General features: G+C 39.3%; 1 protein-coding gene across 1 annotated transcript in view; it reads right to left on the reverse strand.

Moving 5' to 3' along the window:
• The window catches only part of PCDH15 (protocadherin related 15), a 2659104-nt gene that overhangs the window by 134263 nt on the left and 2503127 nt on the right, over nucleotides 1–21714 (reverse strand). Inside the window, exons 31-33 of the mRNA XM_073548247.1 lie at nucleotides 17805–18023; nucleotides 9936–9944; nucleotides 22–132 (exon numbers count right to left, since the gene is read on the reverse strand). Coding sequence (XP_073404348.1) covers nucleotides 22–132; nucleotides 9936–9944; nucleotides 17805–18023 — 339 coding nt within the window. The remainder of the gene's footprint in view (nucleotides 1–21; nucleotides 133–9935; nucleotides 9945–17804; nucleotides 18024–21714) is intronic.

The raw sequence follows: 21714 nt of genomic DNA on the forward strand, positions 1-21714 counted from the left end.
CTATTTATATTCAATACTTACATGGTGCTGTCACCCAACTCTTCATACAGATTATTGGCAGCAGGAGTTGATGGCTTTCCTGCTGGCAATGCCATCTGGATCCGCGCTGTCTTTGCACACTCAGCTTGCCTCCTTTTTAAAGAGAAAAAAAAAAATTAAAGGACATACTGAGGGTCTTAAATATTATATTGTTACTTTATGACGAGGGATTGGATTTAATTTGTCTCTAGAAAATGAAGAAAATTCAGAATAGCTTCAATTTAAACATTTCTGATTGGGTAATAAATATGGAAGCTACTGGAACAGACGCTGGGTGCTCTGTGGGACCGTACTTGGCTGATGACATTAATGTTGCAAGCAAGTTACAAAAAAGACTCATAATAAGACTTATAATTGTAGATGAAGCACTGTGTGGATAAAAAAAAAATCTGTAATATACTGTTGTCATCAGGTGTGGAAGCATTCACCTTTTAGGATATGAAGGACATGTATTTGAAGGAGGAGCATGATGAAGGGATTTTTCTAAGTTCTTTGATTTATGTATTAAGTCCCTCCCCTGAGGAGCTCTTACTAGATATAACACAATAAATCTTTTCATCCAGTGGAAAATATTTAAGCATTTAATCACCACAGAGTGTAGTCTACTTTATTCTAACAGGTTAATGAAAAAAGTAGCCTTTATGGTATAGAAAAATGTTAATTCTTCAGCAGAGAGTTTACAATACCCTGCCGTCACGTTTGAACTAATTAATCATCCCATGCAAGGCATAATACACAGAACAAGATTACATTTAGCAATCAAATTCTAGAAACGGCACCCATGACTAATGAAAGGTAACCCCTATAATAAATTATTTTATAAAGCTGGGACTCTTTATAGATTTTTAGTTGCTTTTACAGAACAACATTTTTATATTAAGATGCATTTTTGAAAGAATATTGCCAAAATATAATTGGCTTTACTATGCAAAACTGAATGTCTAAAACGATTTAATACAGATTCATTTGCATAGCCTGTAAAACTGGAAATAGTGTTTTCACTGGGGAGTTTAAGAAGTAAAGTTCTAATTACAGTAATTTACATAGATGTAAGGCTTATAAGTATGTTTACATCCAGGTACAGTTGTACTTAAAAGCAAGAATCATTTTACAGAAAGACTCATTAGATAAAACACTTATGCAAAAAAAAAAAATTAAGTCAATGACATTAAATCAGGCACAATCAAATGTCTGGATGCATGGTTTAACAGCTTTGATTCCCCGTTCAGGCAAGAGATTCGGTAGAAGAAAATGTGACAAAAGTGTAAAAGGCCTACAGGGATCTGAAAATAGTGTGACAACCTGCAAGTCCAACAAAGCACCCCTAATGGTTCTTTTACAAAATTGGTGTCAGTCTGATAAATATTCAACAAATAGCCAAGTGTTGAATAAGTTTTTTTCAAATTTGGCAGATACTTTAATTGCATGCATAAGATATATATTCAAAGTTTAATTACTTTTCTAAAAGTAACTGTAGTTTTAATTTCTCTTTCATAAATTGTTAGTACACATGAAAATAAGGTACTTTGAAATATATGTTATTAGAAAAATCCACTTCTGTTTCCTCCTTACTGATCACTCTCAAAATTCATGGGTAAATCTGTCTTCACTGAATAAAGATGGGTCAGCCGGAAGTTCCGGCATCTGGTGTGTGTAATAAAGTTGCAGTTTATATCATATGACCTTAGAAAGCGACCTTCTGACATGCATTCTGGGCCAAAACGTCCAGTCACGGCTAGGTCCAGGATATCCCTCCTCATGCCTGGGACAACTCTGCACATGCCTTGGTCCTGCACATGCCTAGTGGAAGTCCCAGCCTACTGTAAAGATGCTCAGGGTTTCAGTGCACAGCCATGGTAAGAAGTGAAACCAAGGACTGTTTTCTTTCATTTTTAACCTTTTGCCAAGCCTTAGTATATAGTTGAGTTGGCTGCTATAATTCTAAAATTATGCTGAGCAAATTGCAAAAAAACATCTGCATTCTGGATAATACTGATTTTTTGTAGAATTTAATTCCACTTGAATAAATTCACCCAAATCTAGTTCCAATATTTGCTGATAGTTAATTTTATTAATATTTTGTTGTGACTGGATGAATGCCACGTTTTGATTTGGCCGCATCAAGGGTTGATATTTTAATGGATGACTCTGCTTATTTGTATAAATCTCCTTTAACAATGAGGCAGTAATGGACAAGTTGGAAACAGTCTGCCTAGAAAATAGTTTTTAAAAGTTTACTGCTGAAACCACTAAATAATGGTGAGTGAGTATACTCGTTTTTCTGAGCATGCTCGGGTGTCTTCCGAGTATTTGGCGTGCTCGGAGATTTAGTTTTCGTCGCCTCAGCTGCATGATTTGCGGCTGCTGGACAGCCTGAATACATGTGAGGAATGTCTGTTTGTTAGGGAATCTCCCTATGTATTCAGGCTGTCCAGCAGCCGCAAATCATGCAGCTGAGACAACAACAACTAAATCTCCAAGCATGCCAAAATACTCGGAGGATACCCGGGCAACGAGTATACTCACTCATCACTACGACTCAATAGTAAAGAAGTACTTACTTTTTTACAAGGTGACTAGATTTAGTAAAGTAACAATGGATCATCACTACATATATAAAGCACGCCATTAACCCTTATTCTGATTATAAATTAAGTGGTATTGTAAGTCAGTTGTTCGTGTGCTTTGCTGATGGCCCTGAGTTTTATTTACTAATGCACTATGGTTTACGCTCAACTATGCAGTCTGCCGCCCAAGAGCCTATTCTGAAAGCTTCTCTGTAGGAATTTCCATTCCATTTTTGAGTGTTTTTGCACATAGCAGCTTAAAATGTGCTGTTACGACCTGAGAACTGACCATTACATGTTAATGTGCTTTTCAACAGGAATACCATTGTTTCCTATGCAAAAGTGTATTCTTGGAACATGCTTTGTATTTCTGCCCTTAATGCAGGTTCAGGAGCTCTACATTTTATTCCAAGTCATGCTTTTTTTTAATAGAAATGGCAAATGCATTAACAGATAGCAGTGGCTCTATATCAATGGCTAACTGATTAAAATTGTGGCACTGCTCTTCCTTAACCCCTTCACTACCAAGGGTGGTTTGCACGTTAACTCCCGGGCCAATTTTTACAATTCTGACCACTGTCCCTTTATGAGGTAATAACTCTGAAACGCTTCCATAGATCCAGAAGTTTGGTGAAAATTTAGAAAATTTTGCAATTTTCCAACTTTGAATTTTTATGCCCTTAAATCACAGAGATACGGCACACAAAAAACTTAATAAGTAACATTTACCACATGTTTACTTTACATCAGCACACTTTTGGAACCAAAATTTTTTTTGCTAGGAAGTTAAAAGTTGACCAGCGATTTCTCATTTTTGCAACACCATTTTATTTTTACAGACCACATCACATTTGAAGCCACTTTGAGGGGTCTATATGATAGAAAATAGGCAAAAGTGACATTATTCTAAAAACTGCACCACTCAAGGTGCTCAAAACCACATTCAAGAAGTTTATTAACCCTTCAGGTGCTTCACAGGAATTTTTTTAAAAAAATGAATATTTAGCTTTTTTCACAAAAAAAAATTTCAGGTTCAATTTTTTTTATTTTACCAAGGGTAACAGGAGAAATTTGACTGCAAAAGTTATTGTGCAATTTGTCCTGAGTATGCTGATACCTGATATGTGGGGGGGAACTACTGTTTCGGTGCATGGCAGAGATCAGAAGGGAAGGAGCGCCATTTGACTTTTTCAATGCAAAATTGGCTGGAATTCAGATCGGATGCCATGTCACGTTTGGAGAGGCCCTGATGTGCCTAAACAGTGGAAACCCCCCACAAGTGACCCCATTTTGAAAACTAGACCCCCCAAGGAACTTATCTAGATATGTGGTGAGAACTTTGAACCCACAAGGGCTTCACAGAAGTTTATAACGTACAGCAGTACAATTAAAAAATCATATTTTTTCCACAAAAATGATCTTTTCACCCCCTATTTTTATTTTTCCAAAGGTAACAGGACCCTAAAAGTTATTGTGCAATTTGTGCTGAGTACGCTGATACCCCATATGTGGGTGTAAACGACTATTTGGGTGCATGGCAGAGCTCAGAAGGGAAGCAGCGCCATTTGACTTTTTTGGCTGGAATTTAGATCGGACACCATGTCACGTTTGGAAAGCCCCTGATGTACCAAAACAGTGGAAACCCCCCCACAATGACACCATTTTGGAAACTAGACCCCCCAAGGAACTTATCTAGATGTGTGGTGAGCACTTTGAACCCCCGTTTAGAATGTTTAGTTTAGAATGCCCGGGCGTGAAAATAAAAAAATCGTATTTTTTCCACAAACATGATCATTTAGTCCCCAATTTTTTTATTTTCCCAAGGGTTCCAGGAGAAATTGGACCCCAAAAGTTGTTGTCCAATTTGTCCTGAGTACGCTGATACCCCATATGTGGGAGAAAACTACTATATGGGCACACGTCAGTGCTCGGAAGGGAACTAGTGACGTTTTGGAATGCAGACTTTGATGGAATGGTATGCGGGTGTCATGCTGCTTTTGGAGAGCCCCTGATGTACCTAAACAGTGGAAACCCCCACAAGTGACCCCATTTTGGAAACTAGACCCCCTAAGGAACTTATCTAGATGTGTGGTGAGCACTTTGAACCCCCCAGTGCTTCACAGAAGTTTACAACGACCGGGCTTGAAAATAAAAAAAATCATATTTTTTCAACAAACATGATCTTTTAGTCCCCATTTTTTTATTTTCCCAAGGGTAACAGGAGTAATTGGACCCTGAAAGTTGTTGTCCAATTTGTCCTGAGTATGCTGATACCTCATATGTGGGAGAAAACTACTGTATGGGCACACATCGGGGCTAAGAAGTGAAGTAGTGACGTTTTGGAATGCAGACTTTGATGGAATGCTCTGCGGGTGTAATGTTGCATTTGGAGAGCCCCTAATGTACCTAAACAGTGGAAGCCCCCAACAAGTGACCCCATTTTGGAAATTAGATCTCCTAAGGAAGTTATCTAGATGTGTGGTGAGCACTTTGAACCCCCAAGGGCTTTACAGAAGTTTATAACGCCCGGGCGTGAAAATAAAAAATCATATTTTTTCTACAAACATGATCATTTAGTCCCCAATTTTTTTATTTTCCCAAGGGTAACAGGAGAAATTGGACCCCAAAAGTTGTTGTCCAATTTGGCCTGAGTACGCTGATACCTCATATGTGGGAGAAAACTACTGTACGGGCACACGTTGGGGCTCGGAAGGGAAGTAGTGACGTTTTGGAATGCAGACTTTGATGGAATCGTCTGCGGGTGTCATGTTGCCTTTGGAGAGCCCCTGATGTACCTAAACAGTGGAAACCCCCCAAAATGACACCATTTTGGAGACTAGACCCCCTAAGGAACTTATCTAGATGTGTGGTGAGCACTTTGAACCCCCAAGTGCTTCACAGAAGTTTATAATGCCCGTGCGTGAAATAAAAAAAAAACATTTTTTTCCACAAAAATGATATTTTTGCCCCCAATTTTTTATTTTCTTAAGGGTAACAGGAGAAATTGGACCCCAAAAGTTGTTTTGCAATTTGTCCTGAGTAGGTTGATACCCCATATGTGGGGGTAAAACACTGTTTCGGCGCATGGCAGAGTTTGGAAGGGAAGGAGCACCATTTGACTTTTTCAACGCAGAATTGGCTGGAATTCAGATCAGATGCCATGTTGCATTTGGAGAGCACCTGATGTGCCCAAACAGTGGAAACCCCCCAATTCTAACTCCAACTCTAACCCCAACACACCCCTAACCCTAATCTCAGCCCTAACCCTAGCCCTAACCCTAACTCTAGCCCTAACCCTAGCCCTAACCCTAGCCCTAGCCCTAGCCCTAGCCCTAACCCTAATGGGAAAATGGAAAGAAATACATTTTTTTTATTTTATTATTTTTCCCTAAGGGGGTGATAAAGGGGGTTTGATTTACTATTTATAGCAGGTTTTTATTTTTGGCAGCTCTCACACGCTAAAAGACGCTTTTTAGTGTAAAAATAGCTTTTGCATCACCACATATTGAGCGCTATAATTTTTCCATATTTTGACCCACTGAGTCATGTTAGGTCTTATTTTTTGCGGGACGAGTTGTTGTTTTTACTGGTACCATTTTCGGGCACGTGACATCTTTTGATGACTTTTTATTCCGATTTTTGGGACGCAGAATGAACAAAAACCAGCGTTTCATGAATTTCTTTTGGGGGGTGCGTTTACACCGTTCCGCGTTCGGTAAAATTGATAAAGGGGTTTAATTCTTCGGGTCAGTACGGTTACAGTAATACCTCATTTATGTCTTTTTTTAATGTTTTAGCGCTTTTATGCAATGAAAACAATTTTATATAAAAAATAATTATTTTTGCATTGCTTTATTCTGCGAGCTATAACTTTTTTATTTTATTGCTGATGATGCTGTGTGACAGCTCGTTTTTTGCGGGACAAGATGACGTTTTCAGCGGTATCATGGATATTTATATGCGTCTTTTTGATCTTGCGTTATTGCACTTTTTGTTCGGCGGTATGATAATAAATCATTATTTTTTGCTTCGTTTTTTATTTTTATTTTTTAAGGGGTTCGCTAAAGGGGTTAACTAATGGGACAGTTTTATAGGGTGGGTCGTTATGGACACGGCGATACCAAATATGTGTACTTTTATTGTTTTGTTTTTTGTATTTATTAGGGAATATTTATATATATTTTTAATTTATTTAGCGATTTTTTTAAAATTATTTTTACACTTTTTTTTTAACTTTATTACATTGTCCCAGGTGGGACATCTCAGTCCAGTGACAGATCACTGATCTGTCACATCACAGATCACTGTGACAGATCAGCAATCTGTCACAGGCAGTGCTGCAGGCTTCCTCCTTGCCTGCGCTTTGCAGGCATGAGGAAGCTTGCTCCCTGCAGGCCCCTGAAGGTTCCCGTTGCCATCTTGGATTTGGGGACCTGCAGGGATGGAGCCCCCCGCAGCAGCGCTGCACATTGCGTTGCTGTGGGGGGCTCAGGGAAGCACGGAGGGAGCCCCCTCCCTGCCGATGCTTCCCTTTAACCCCCGGTAAACCGCGATCGTGTTTAATCGTGGTGTGCCAGGGGTTAACGTGTCGGGGGCGGTCCGTGACTGCTCCTGACACATTGTTCCGGGTGTCAGCTGTGATAATCATGATTATGACGTAATTGCTATGACGTAATGTTCCGTCCAAGGGACTTAGGTCCCAGGTCACATGGACGGAATATTACGTCCATTGTAGGAAAGGGGTTAAAGTGTCACTAATCATTACAACTTTGATTGCTAAAACAAATTGCTCGATTTACACAGATTCAGTCAGAACCATCTTTTGGGAGGATTCTCATCTTCTTTGATACAAAGATAATTTCTATAAAAGCACAAGGGTTATTTTGCAGAATAAAATTGTACAGTAACCATCTCATTGCATTTAAAGGAGAGACGGACTAATATAATTGTGCAACATGTAGTACGGTGTCAGTCTTCAGTTTGTGAATATTGTCATGTGGGACTTCAAGATTAGTGACTTTTTCAATGCAATGAAGCAGAGACATATGACCAACATGTACACCAGTGATGCTGAAGTAGGGCATGTACAAAGGTAGCATTTATAACTTAAAGGGAACCTGTCACCATAAAAATGCAGTCTAATTTTTAGGTGCACTGTCACAGCTTAGGGGGAGCTGAGTAACTTGAGAAATTCTCAGATTAAGTACACAAAATTATTCCCATGACATCACTAGAGCCTGTGGCTCAAATTGCTTTAGCTCTTCCCTGTAATGTTAAAGGTTGTGGGTTTGAGTAATGGGCAGACTCACAAAAAAAGTAAAAAACATTTCATTTTTGTAATTTCTTTTAATCATTGTTAATAGTTTTATAGGAACAAAAAATCTGACTTTTTCTTCACCTTTACCATACAGGGAACATAGAAATACACTGTTATACACAATGTATCCCTATGTACATGTATAGTCTGCTTCTGGGTTTATTGCTTGCAGTACAGCTCAAAACTATCAAATTCTCCTTTCTTCATTATAATAGGCTTTGGCTCATAGCTAAAGCTCCTGCCTGTGTACATGGAAATGTAATATGAAGAACTGATCCCAAGGGAAAAAGCGAATATTATAATTTAATTTATGTCAGTACAGAGAGATGCAGCCCCGCCCCTGATGAGGAGGAGTTACAGAGCAATGATAATGTTGGAGAGAGGTGAGCATTAGAAATCGGGACAATGCCCTGACTTGCCAAGATGGCAGAACTGAGGCCTCAAATTGGGACAGTCCCGCTGAATCTGGCAAGGTTGCGACCTATGTTGGGAAATATGCTTTATATATTTTTTGCATTATAGGCACTGTACTTTATGTTTGACCCCTCAAGAACAGGCAATTTTCTGTTTTTGCTCTTTCATTTTTTACTCATTTTCATGCAAGAGCCGAACCTTTTTTATTTGTTCGTCATCATATCCATAGGAGAGCTTGTTTTGGCTTGCTGGATTGGTTGAAATTTTGAATGACACCATTCATTTTACTGAAAAGTTGGAAACAAATTCCAGGTGTGATAAAATGGTGAAAAAAAATGTCATTCCGCAATAGTTTTGGGGTTTATGCATTTACAGCATTCATTATCAAATCAAAATCTCTTGCCAAACTATTTTTCTAGTCAATACGAGCACAAACTTAAAAAAAAGTCTTTTATATTTTAGTGGTTTCGTATATGTTGGTATTTTTAGAGGCCCATAACTTTTTTTTTTTTTACTTTTATGTAAATGGTGCCATTTGCGTTTTTGTGTATTCTGCTTACATTTTTATTTATACTATATTGCTGTACATTCTGTACGATGTTTTGGACTATACTGCTTTTTTTGGGGCAGTGCAATAACAAAAAAAAAAATCATTCATGCATTTTGTCTCTATTTTTTTTCAGCATTTAACATATGGTTAATTTAAATGTTACCTCTTAATATATTGGACTTTATGAATGTGGCCATACCAGATATGTTTAATTTTTCGTTTCTTTTATTTCTTTAAATGTGAAAAGAACCGAGATTTAAACTTTTCTACACGTATACATATTTTTTCATCTTTTACTTTCTTTTTTAGTTCTCTGATGGTATTTGAACATGCAATCATTTTGATCACATATACTATATGCTACAATCCCCCAGCACACCAGTATACGTAGCGAATTTGCCATTAGCTGAGCGTCATAGGAGGACAAAAATCGCAGTTGCAGGGGCCTTCATCAGGCTTGCCAAAAATGACCTATGGGTTTCCAGTGATTACTATTGCTGGGAAATGGTAACTGTGTGCATCAATGATGGCATCGTTTAAATACCACTGTCAATGGTTGACAGCGGCATTTAAAAAGGTTAAAAAGCAGCGATCAGAGCAAGATCTGTCTCCTGCTGTGAAGGGTAGTTGCTGGTTCTGTGACAAAGCTGCCACCTGCCGGGAATGGTGCGGGCTCAGTTCCTCATCCCTCTTCATACATCCTCTGTGACCATGTGACATAATGTGACGTTATGTAGTTGCAAAGGGGTCATCTTATTTGATGATGCAAATGTTGCGATCAGAAGCAGTTCAATGTTTTGGAAAATTATCTTGATACACTTACTGGAAATACTAAAATATGCAATATACAAAAAACATATTTACATATATATTATACTATTTATGTTCTATCGTGCCCATCTCATTCATATGATCCTATTCTACCATGCAGATTTTAGGAGATACTGTAGTCAGTGCTTGAGTAATGATGTATCAGCCAGAAAGGATGCTGACATATGATTGTGCAATGTTATGAAAAATAGGAATAGTAAGAAGATAATATACTTACTCTTTAAACCTGTTCCGCAGGTTGATGGCAAAAAAAAGGAGGAAAAAAAAAAGAATATGTTAAAAAATGAAAAAAAAAAAATTTTTACTCCATCATTAACATTCACTAGACCGACTTATAAAATGACTTAAGTAATGACATTTTAATTACCAAAATCTTTTAATGGGTACAATGAATGTAATACTCTTTGCAAAATCATTATCATCCCATGTAGAATCCAGTGTAGCAATAAATTGCACTGAGGAAATGTTGTTTCTGGATAAACAAGCCTACTGTATGTCAAGTACTGCTCCCACGTCCTTTGTAGTCGGAATTATAGGTAAAAAGTCAGTTATTAAGGATAAAGCAATCTATTTTTTGGCATAATTACAGCAACTTTATGGTTCAGTCTACTTGAAGCAAATTAAGGGGGCCTTGCATAACGGTGAAGCACAATTACACTCTTGGCGGAGTACAATGTGATGTGTCCTGCCATGGATCTCTAATACGTTTTCATAATCGGCTTCTTGCTTTGACTTGTCCACTGGATTTGTAAAGTCCCTTCTTTTCATAACAGGAGTCATTGTGCCTGGGTAACATTCAACTGATTACTGAAATCACCCTATGCTGCTGCTAATGGCAGGCGCACTCAGTTGAAATATACTGTATGGAGTGAAAATGCAATTAAAGCATCTATTTAATCAAATGCATTAGGGACGGAATTCATTGAGAATAAAGAGATTAAGCACACAATCCATGACCAAGTTTCAGCTCTGAAAATAATGTTACATGTCAAACAGTAAGGCCGGGGTCACACTAGAGAGGAATACGGACGAGTGAGAGGCGTTAAAAGCACGCATTACACACGGACAAATTATTCTCTATGGGGCAGCTCCCATCAGCCATATATTTCTCGCCCGTATTCTACGGTCCGTGCCAATCACAGCATGCTGCGATTTTCAGCGTATTACGCCCATAGTACGCCAATGCAAGTCTATGGGTGCGCTAAAAATACGCATTACACACGGACCAAATGTGTGACTTGTGAGAAATATGCACCCAGTGTCCTTTAGAAAAGCCGGTAATTCAGTGCGCGATACAGTAAAATCACACTGACAGGTTTAATAACACAAACGAAAGAATAGATATAGACACATCGAATACATACATATATATATACATGTCATTGAGACACATATATATATATATATATATTTCACAGAGTTCTTCATAGCAGAAGAGCTGCTAATTCAATTGCCGGTTTTTGTCATATCATTCCCCAACCCGACATGAAATGACACATGGTTTACATGCAGTAAACCATTTAATTTCATGTTTTGTATGTCTTTCATTAGTAATTAGATGAGGGTTGATGTGTAAAATTTGGGAGGTGTAGGTGTTAATTTATGGGGTTAATTCGCTCTAAAAAAAAATGTGTGGGCTCCCGCATTGACAAATTACCGCGGGAGCCCACACATTTTTTTTTCTGCTATGAAGAACTCTGTGAAATATAAATATATATATATATGTGTCTCAATGACATGTATATATATATGTATATATATATATATATGTATTCTATGTGTCTAGATCTATTCTTTCTTTTGTGTTATAAAACCTGTCATAGGGCTCCATTATTTCTCCATTTTGCAAGCCGGCGAGAAAATCTCAGCATACGGATGGCATACGGATTACATACGGATGCTTACATGCACAAAATATGCGACAACACCTTGCTTACAGATGACATACGGAGCACTATTTAGGGGTCATTCATCCGTATTACGCCTGTAAACTACGGACCGTATTTTGCGTCGGTTAGTGTGACCCCGGCCTTAGAGTGGAATGTGGCTAAGAACATACCGGATATCTATGGATATATTATAATTCTTAGATAATTGCAATTGTACTCATTTAAAGGCATTCTGTTGCCCAGTGTTTGCTTTTTCGTCTGATAGCAGCATAATGTGGGGGCAGAAATTATGATTCCAATGGTGTGTCATTTACCGAGCTGCTTGCTACAGTTTTGATAAAATCACTGTTTTATCTGTTGCAGGTCTCCTGGTTTTCGGAATGCTGAGACCTGTATAACCCCGCCCACACCACTGATTGTGTACACTGCACATAGGCAGAATGCTGCCAATCGGTGGTGGGGGCGGGGTTACACAAAGCTTATGAATATGGAGGACTACATAGCAGCAGGTTTACTAGTCCTCTAATGATAACCTCCTGCTGACAAAACTGGGATTTTATCAAAACTACACCAGGCAGCCCAGTAAGTGACACATCACAGGAATCAGGGTCTCTGCCTCTACGTTATACAAAGTAAAATTCTTAAAAAGATAAGTACAGCAGCAAAAACCAAAGGAATTTAACCAATTGATGATGTTCCGATGACAAGTAAAGGTACTGTTACACTTAGCGATGCACTAGCGATCCCGAACAGCGATATGACGCGGTCAGGATCGCTGGTGCATCGCTAAGTGGTCGCTAGTGAGCTGCCACACAGGCAGATCTCACTAGCGACATCGCTGGGGACGGGGGTCGCTACTTACCTGTCAGACGAGGCGATCCTGGGTCCTCCCGCCCGGCTCCACGCGTTGCTCGTCGTCACAGCAGGAAGCGCCGCAGGAAGCTGACGACGAGAAACGGTCCTGGACGTTCTCATGTGATCAGTGATAGCTAGCAAGGGAGCGGGTCGTAGGTAAGTATCACACACAGCGATGTCGCTATAACGTCACAAGTTATAGCGATATTGCTAGCGATATCTCTTAGTGTTTCAGTACCTTAAGAGTGCAATGATCAAGAGCTTTTCTTGCATAAGGTTGTGAGTAGAACCAGCTAGTAAACTCTTATGACCAGAAAGTTCAGGAATTAAAATGTAAAATAATTATGAGTCTTTAACAAAACTGTATATTAATCTGTTCCAATAGTGTTCTGTAACATGCAGTCTGTGGATCAAAGATACGGGAACACTGTTTTTTTTTGCTGAGCTTTTAAAATTGAGCTGAAACTCTCCAAATTTTTCCTCAAAAATGCAAAGCTTCTCATAAAATTTGGGTATGTACATTACACATCTTTTTGCTGAGTTTTCGGAGCAGAAACTGAGCAGAAACTCCCAAGGTTTTGAAACATTTGTTTTTTAGGAGGATTTGGAGAATTTTTGTTCTCCAAAAAAAACTCAGTGTGCACACACTCCAAATCCTCCTCGAAAGCGCAAAACTTCTCAAAAACTTTTAGCTTCTGCTCAGTTTCTGCTAAAAAAAAAAAACCTCAGCAAATGATGTAAAATGTGCACACCTTAATTTTACGAGAAGCTTTGCATTTTTGAAAAAACCGTTACAGTGAGAAGCCTGGTGCTTATATACAATGGAAAAAAAAAGTTGTTGTTCCGGCGTCTAGTAAAATATTTTTTGCTTTATTTTAGGTCCATTAAAAAATTACAAAAATTACAAAGGTTGTATAGACAGGGCAAGGAGCAAGGTGCGTTTCGAACGCTCACTTCCATTCTTTATCACTTTATCACAGCGTTTGGAACACGTCTTGCTCCTTTGCCCTGTCTGTGCAACCTTTGTAATTTTCGTAAATTTTTAATGGACTTAAGATAAAGCAAGAAATATTTTACCGGACGCTGGAACAACAATTTTTTTTTTCCTTGAGCACATTATCTGGTGTGGATCCACCTGGTTCCGTGAAAGCTGGACATCAAGTACTAGGTGAGCTGGCTTTCTCTTTACTATATGCTGATATTCAATATAATTGGAAGTCATCTGCAGCAGATTTTCCCCAGAAAGAAAATACATTTAGTAGGATGAGTTAGATGGACGCGTTATCTCTATTTGCGTGATTTCCTGATTTCCTTCTGTCGTAGTCATTTGGATATTTACAGTAATTAAACTATCCATACTACAGAACTGTACAATAATAAACTCCCTGCTACAATAAAGTGATAATGAAGCAGCCATATAATGTAGTCAGAGTCATGCACAGTGTGTGATGTAGAATGATTAGGGCTCATGAAAGGTCATATAAGAAAATTTTGCATGTGGTGTAGATTGATCCTATCTTGTGTGATATTAATAATGTCCCTCAGGGCACATTCCAGAGATCCATTATTCCACTTGCGTATAAGTGAATGAAGACTTTAGTGTCTTCCAGTATTTATAGAGCAGCTATAAAACCTCATTACCCTTTATCTGGATAGTTATCTGTTGCTGAACTTACATTCTTTTAATTCTTGGTAGATTAAGAAGAAATAAGATAATGCTTTTGTTAGAGCCAGAAAACCCACACCTAAACGTGCCTGTTATAGTAGTGGGCTCTACCTACAGAATAGGGATCATTGCGACTGCACCCTTATATTTTTCTCTACTGTGAAGGATCACTTAACAGTATTTTTTCATAAAACCTTAAAGGGAATTTGTCAGCAGGATTTCACATCCCAAATTATTTATTTGTATAGGTATCTCTGACAAACACGATTCCAGCAATGCCTTTACGTGGACAGTTCTCTTTTACTGAGAAATCAGAAGTTGAATTGATGTGCAAATGAGGCTGAAGAGCCATTGTACAGGGTGGACCATTTATATGGATACACCTGGGTGGGCCAACTTCAAAATGGCCGACATGGTCACCACCCATCTTGAAAAGTTTTCCCCCTCCCATATACTAATGTGCCACAAATAGGAAGTTGATATCACCGACCATTGGCATTTTATTTACGTGTATCCATATATATGGCCCACCCAGGTCTAACCTTAAAAATGGCCCACCCCGAACACACCACACCTGCTCTATTCTCTGCCCAGCACCACCTCCTTCTGCATGAGTGATAGCCTCTATGTTGTGTGAATTCAAGGAAAGAGTTGTCAGTTAAGGAAAATGCAAATTGCCTCTTCAGAAAGAAAGAGGACTTTTACTCTACAGCGCCACCTATTGGTAGTAGCGATCCTACAAGTCACAATCAACCCTTTAACGAGTCTTGTAATATGACTTAGGATAAAAGCCAAATCTGAATCTCAATTTGCAGACACAGTGTTTCGAGCTATTGGCTCTCGTCAGTGCAAAGTATGAGATCTGATTTGGCTAGGTGAGAGGCTCTGGTCTAAGGTCTAAGAGGTAAGGTTTCTCCTTGCGGAGAGTGACATGCCAGCTCTGGCTTGTCAAGGTAAGGAGGCTTATTCGCCGTGCAATGCTCCTCTGGGAAAATAATATGCAAATTGCCTCTTCAGAAAGAAAGAGGACTTTTACTCTACAGCGCCACCTATTGGTAGTAGCGATCCTACAAGTCACAATCAACCCTTTAACGAGTCTTGTAATATGACTTAGGATAAAAGCCAAATCAGAATCTCAATTTGCAGACACGGTGTTTCGAGCTTTCTTTCTGAAGAGGCAATTTGCATATTATTTTCCCAGAGGAGCATTGCACGGCGAATAAGCCTCCTTACCTTGACAAGCCAGAGCTGGCATGTCACTCTCCACCAGATAAGGAAGATGAAGGGGTGCTGTGCAGGAAAAGAGCTGGAGTGACAGAGGCTTCAGATAAAAAAATAGCCTCATTTGCAAATCAATTCCAACACCGATTTCTCAGTAATGGAAAAATAGACTGGCCATGTAAAGGTATTGCTTGATTTGTGTTTTAAAAAGCTACAGTGGGTACAGAAAATATTCAGACCGCTTTACATTTTTCACTCTTTGTTTCATTGCAATAATTTGGTAAGTTCAAAAAAGTTCATTTTTTTCTCATTAATGTACACTCTGCACCCCATCTTGACTGAAAAAAAAACAGAAATGTAGAAATTTTTGCAAATTTATTAAAAGAGAAAAACTGAAATATCACATGGTCATAAGTATTCAGACCCTTTGCTCAGACACTAATATATAAATCACATGCTGTCCAGTTCCTTGTGATCCTCCTTTAGATGGTTCTACTCATTCATTGGAGTCCAGTTGTGTTTAATTAAACTGATAGGACTTGATTTGTAATGGCGCACACCTGTCTATATAAGACCTCACAGCTCACAGTGCATGTCAGACCATATGAGAATCATGAGGTTAAAAGAACTGGCCAAGGAGCTCAGAGACAAGACAGTGCAAGACATATAAAAGCCCACATAGAGTTTGATAAAAAACATATGAAGGACTCCAAGACTATGAGAAATAAGATTCTCTGGTCTGATGAGACAAAGATAGAACTTTTTGGTGATAATTTTAAGTGGTATGTGTGGAGAAAACCAGACACTACTCATCACCTGCCCAATACAATCCCCACGCTGAAACATGGTGGAGGCAGCATCATGCTATAGGGTTGTTTTTCAGCTGCAGGGACAGGATGACTGGTTGCAAATGAAGGAAACATGAATGCGGCCAAATACAGAGATATCCTGGATGAAATCCTCTTCCAGAGTGCTCTGGACCTCAGACTAGGCCGAAGGTTCACCTTCCAACAAGACAATGACCCTAAGCACACAGATAAAATAACAAAGGAGTGGCTTCAGAACAACTCTATGACCATTCTTGAATGGCCCAGCCAGAGCCTTGACCTAAACCCAATTGAGCATCTCTGGAGAGACCTGAAAATGGCTGTCCACCAACGTTCACCATCCAACCTGAAGGAACAGGAGAGGATCTGCAAGGAAAAATGGCAGAGGATCCCCAAATCCAGGTGTGAAAAACTTTTTGCATCATTTCTAAGAAGACTCATGGCTGTACTAGCTGAAAGGGGTGCTACTACTCAATACTGAGCAAACAGTCTGATTACTTATGACCATGTGATATTTCAGTTTTTCCTTTTTAATAAATTTTCAAACATTTCTACATTTCTGTCTTTTTTTCAGTCAAGATAGGGTGCAGAGTGTACATCAATGAGAAAAAATGAACTTTTTTGAATTTACCAAATGGCTGCATTGAAACAAAGAGTGAAAAATGTATTCGTGTCTGACTACTTTCCGTATCCACTGTACATTCACATAGAAATAGCTTTGGGTGTGAAATCATGATGAAAAATTAGTTTTAAAGAGAACTTGTCACTCCAATTTTCATTATTTAACTGGCCCCAGTGTGTTGCTAGTGATGCAATGTGCATCACTAACAAGTTGTTTTCAAGCAAAACAGGACAGTATTCATTCCAAAAATCATCTTGCATAGTTATATTCTACCTTGTCTTTCTGTCATAGAGGTTGGCCTTCGTTGGTTTCAGTCACGGTCTTGTCATCGCATCGACACCCACACATTTTGATTGACAGTACTGACCATTCATCACCGGAATCTTCTGTGTAAACCCGTGCTTGCGCAATGACGAGAAGCTCCTTGGTCATGCACACTGAATCTTTGTGTATGTCCCCAGTTTCATTTACTGTGTGCGCATGCTCCAGAGCAGGGGTGATAGCTGTGCAGCAGAGACACAGTGCGGCAGCCAGACGTGTACTGTAATCGCGCCACTCACAATTGCGCCGTCACAAAGCCAGTGGCACACTATTCCTCCAGAGCATGCGCACACAGTAACTGATGCTGGGAACGTACACCCAGATTCAGTGCGCATGCCCAGGAAGCTGCTCATCACTGCGCAAGTGCGGGATTACAGAGAAGATACCTGTGACATTGGGATAGTACTGCAGATCAATCAGTGAGTGGGCATAGATAAGATGACGAGACCGTGACTGAAACCAACGTAAGCTGACCCCCTATGACTGAAAAACAATGTAGAATATATTTATACAAAGTGAATTTTTGGAATGAATACTGCACCGTTTTGATTGAAAGCAACGTGACGTGGTAGTGATGCACATTGCATCATTAACAACACACTGGGGCCAGTTTAATAGCGAAAAACAAAGTGACAATTTTCCTTTAATCAATCCAGACGCAGTTTACCAGCAAACATCTACTTACTGTCTGTAGCTGACCATTACAATTAATATCGCAGGTATGCAGCAGAGGATAATGATGATAGCCAGAGCAAGCAAAGCTCCTTCAGTGTAGCCTACAGCTTGAGCTTGCTTCTTCACGTTGGCTACCACATCCGGGGTCCGAATCTCCAAGATACGTCCTCCAAGTCCAATGTAGTTCTGGAACTCTTTATTTATGTCAAGAACTTTGCCATCTAAAAATCTGTATGAGAAAAATGAGAATAAAGTAGGATAGTGTTAGATGCGTTTGTACATATACAGCAATTTTTACTTATTTGTGTCTTACTCTCACCTGATTTCTTTATTTACTACTGAACAGATACTTATCTTCTCATGTGATATGCTGTATATTGGGATCCATACTGAGCTGACCACTAGATGTCACTGTAGCACAGACAAATTTGCTAGACTTCACCATAAACACAATAATATAAAGCTGCATGTCCGAAATTAATAATAATCCCCCAATAACAGGCAGCCCTTTAGGATACACACTATTATATAGTCATATTTTCAATCTTTTTATACATATTAAAAAAATGAATCCAGTCTAACATTTAAAATGTGTGAAACAGTAACCAATATACGTAGATGGGTATAATTATTTTTCACTGCCATTTTAACTATTAATGTGGATTGAATGGTTTTACCTGAAATTCTATATATATATATATATATATATATATATATATTAAAGTAACAAAAGTTGCACAAACTAGAGCACCAATACTTAACATTGACTACATTCTGAAGTTTCTGAAGCCCACTGTTTTTTGCTGGAGATTTTTGAGGATGAACCGCTTATTCCAGGGCGAGCACATAATCCCTGATGGCTTAAACTCAGAATTTTGTCAGTTACAGTAGTTGAATACTAAACTTTATTTTAGATGTAAACTTACTCTGACTTTTTGCCTCACTGCCTTACACTGTCATTTTAGAAGTCAAGACAATCCTGAAAAAAAATCAAGAGGTGATTTTACTCTCTGAGAGATGAAAAAAAAAAGATCCTTCCTCTACTCAGTGTTGATAAATGCAAAGATAGATACCGAATGTTTCAAAATTGCTGCCCCCTGCAGTTAGGCAAAGGTTGCTGAGTAGAGTTCTCAGCTCGCTTACATAGTTCTAATAATGCCTGACACTGATTTCATGAGTCCTTAGAACTTGAGTCTCTGTTCACATCATGCTTATGGCACCAAGGATATATTAATTAAACTGATACAATATTCTCCCACAAGGATCCATTGTGAAAAAAAAATATATTGAACATATATCATTTTGTACACATATATGGTATTCTATTCTTTTTTAATAATATTCTGATGTCTAAAAGCCAAAAGGAGACTCCATTGGGATAATTAAACTCTTGTAATAAGATCCTGATTAGGTGCACCTGGTTAGCTTTGATTAGAACAAGGGCATAAGTTCATTTGAGGCTCGATCAGCTAGGGAAGCTGAACAGTGTGAGGTGTTGGAGTTGGTGAGTAAAGGTACTGTCACACTTAGCGATGCACAAGCGATCCCGACAACGATATGGATCGCTGGTGCATCACTAAGTGGTCGCTAGTGAGCTGCCACACAGGCAGATCTCACCAGCGACTGGGGACGGGGGTCGCTACTTACCTGTCAGACGAGACGATCCTAACGTCCTCCCACCCGCGTCCATGCGTCGCTCGTCGGCGCCACAGGAAGCCCAACAGGAAGCTGACGACGAGAAATGGCCCAGGACGTTCTCGCGCGATCAGCAATAATCAGCGGGGGAGCCGGTCGTTGGTAAGTATCAGACATAGCGATAGCGCTAGCGATATCACTGCTGCGTCACAAAACCAGTGACGTTACAGTGATATTGCTAGCGATATCGCTTAGTGTGACGGGGCTAACCGGTGAAGGTGAGCACATTGAGCGTAAAGCAAGACCTGAGTTGCTGTCTGGTTGAGACCCTGCTATTGAATGTGAGCACACTGAGCCTAAACCAGAACATGAATTGCTGTCTGTTAAGACCCTGTTATTGCTTCTCCTTTACTGAAAAAGGTCTGTGACTGTTATTATGTTTGTGCAGGAAAAAGTTTAATAAACCTCACTCTAATTTGACAGATGAATCTAGTATCTGTATAAATTCTGGTGCCTACCTGAAATCGTGAATACTTACAATTGGTGGAGAACGCGGCATGAAGTCCCAAAGAGGACAGGTGATTGCAGTTTAAAAACTAAATGACCTGGATGAAGGTAGCTACAGCATTGCAAACACAGTCTGCAAGCATGGAGGAACTTGTTAAGAAACTGGTCCAGGCCAATCTGCAGTTGCAGCTGCAGCACCAACAGCAGCAACAGGGCCCAACAAGAAACCAACAAACTCCTGAACCGGCAGCTGAAACAGCAGCAGCAACAGTTACAAAAGCAGCAGCAGTTTCAGTAGCAGCATCACCAACAGCAGTTCAAGACGCAGCATCAGCAGCAGATGGCTCTATTGGCAGAAACTGTCCAGGCCAGGGAGATGGCAAATTCTGCAAGCCAAAGTGAAAGTAACCATGTAAGGTAAACAGTATGGGAGGACATGCAGATAATGACTCTGGATGACAATGTCTTAGCTTTCCTGACTGTCATGGAGTGGGTGGCAGACAGGAAGAAACTGCCTCCAGAACAATTTGCCTCCAAATTTTGCAGTTTCACCATACAATTTGTTGTGCAATTTCTCCTGAGTGCACCAATACCCAATATGTAACTTAAAACTACTGTTTGAACTTATCTAGATGTGTGCTGGTCACCTTGAATCCCCAGGTGTGTCACAGTAGTTTGTAACATAGAGCTGTGAAATTAAAAAAAATCAGATTTTTCACAAAAATGTTCTTTTAGTTCAAAATTTTTATTTTCATAAAGTAACAGGAGAAAATGGACCACAACATTTGTTGTATAATTTCTCTTGAGAACTCAGACTCCCCATATGTGGTGAAAAACTACTGCTTGGAGTCACGGCAGGACTCATAAAGGAAGGAGTGACGTTTCAGAATTCAGTTTTTGATAAGATGGTTTGCAGGTGTCATGTCACATTTGGAAAACCCTTGATGTGCGTAAACAGCTAAAACCCCCACAAGTGACCATATTTTTGAAAGTAGAGCCCTCAAGGAATGTATCTAGATATGTGGTGAGTACCTTGAGCTACAAGGTACTTCAATAACATGCTTATAACATAGAGCCTTGAAAATACAAAAAATTTATTTTTCCTACAAAAATGTAATTTTATTCCCAAATGTTTTATTTTCACAAGGATAACATGAGAAAATGCACAAACAAGAAGTATTCAGCTCACCCCTCTTCACTCCTGATCACACCTCCGACGCACGGAAACACCCTGACCCGGGTGTATAGTGCATGCACAACATAAAGAAGGATTTTTCCAGCGTCTCCAGGAGATAAAATAATAATTGCTTTATTGAGAATATAAAATCTTCATACCATCAGGTAAAAACGACATAAAGAGGCGTATGGAGGGGAGCAATTTCCTACGCGTTTCACCCTGATTAAGCCCTTTCAGGGTGAAACGCGTAGGAAATTGCTCCCCTCCATACGCCTCTTTATGTCGTTTTTACCTGATGGTATGAAGATTTTATATTCTCAATAAAGCAATAATTATTTTATCTCCTGGAGACGCTGGAAAAATCCTTCTTTATGTTGTGCAAACATGAGAAAATGGACCCTAAAATTTGTTTCACAGTTTCTCCAGAGTACAACAATATCCCATATGTGGTTGAAAACTACTTTTGATATGCACAGTGCAGAGCTCAGAAGGGAAGAAGCGACATATTGGTTTTGAGGGTGCCATGTCACAGTGGCAGAGCTTCTGAGGAACCAGAACAGCAGAACCCCCCAATAAGGGACACCATTTTAAAAACTACATC

The sequence above is a fragment of the Dendrobates tinctorius genome, unplaced genomic scaffold (assembly GCF_039654945.1).
Source record: "Dendrobates tinctorius isolate UK_male_01 unplaced genomic scaffold, ASM3965494v1 ptg000156l, whole genome shotgun sequence".
Taxonomy (NCBI): Eukaryota; Metazoa; Chordata; class Amphibia; order Anura; family Dendrobatidae; genus Dendrobates; species Dendrobates tinctorius.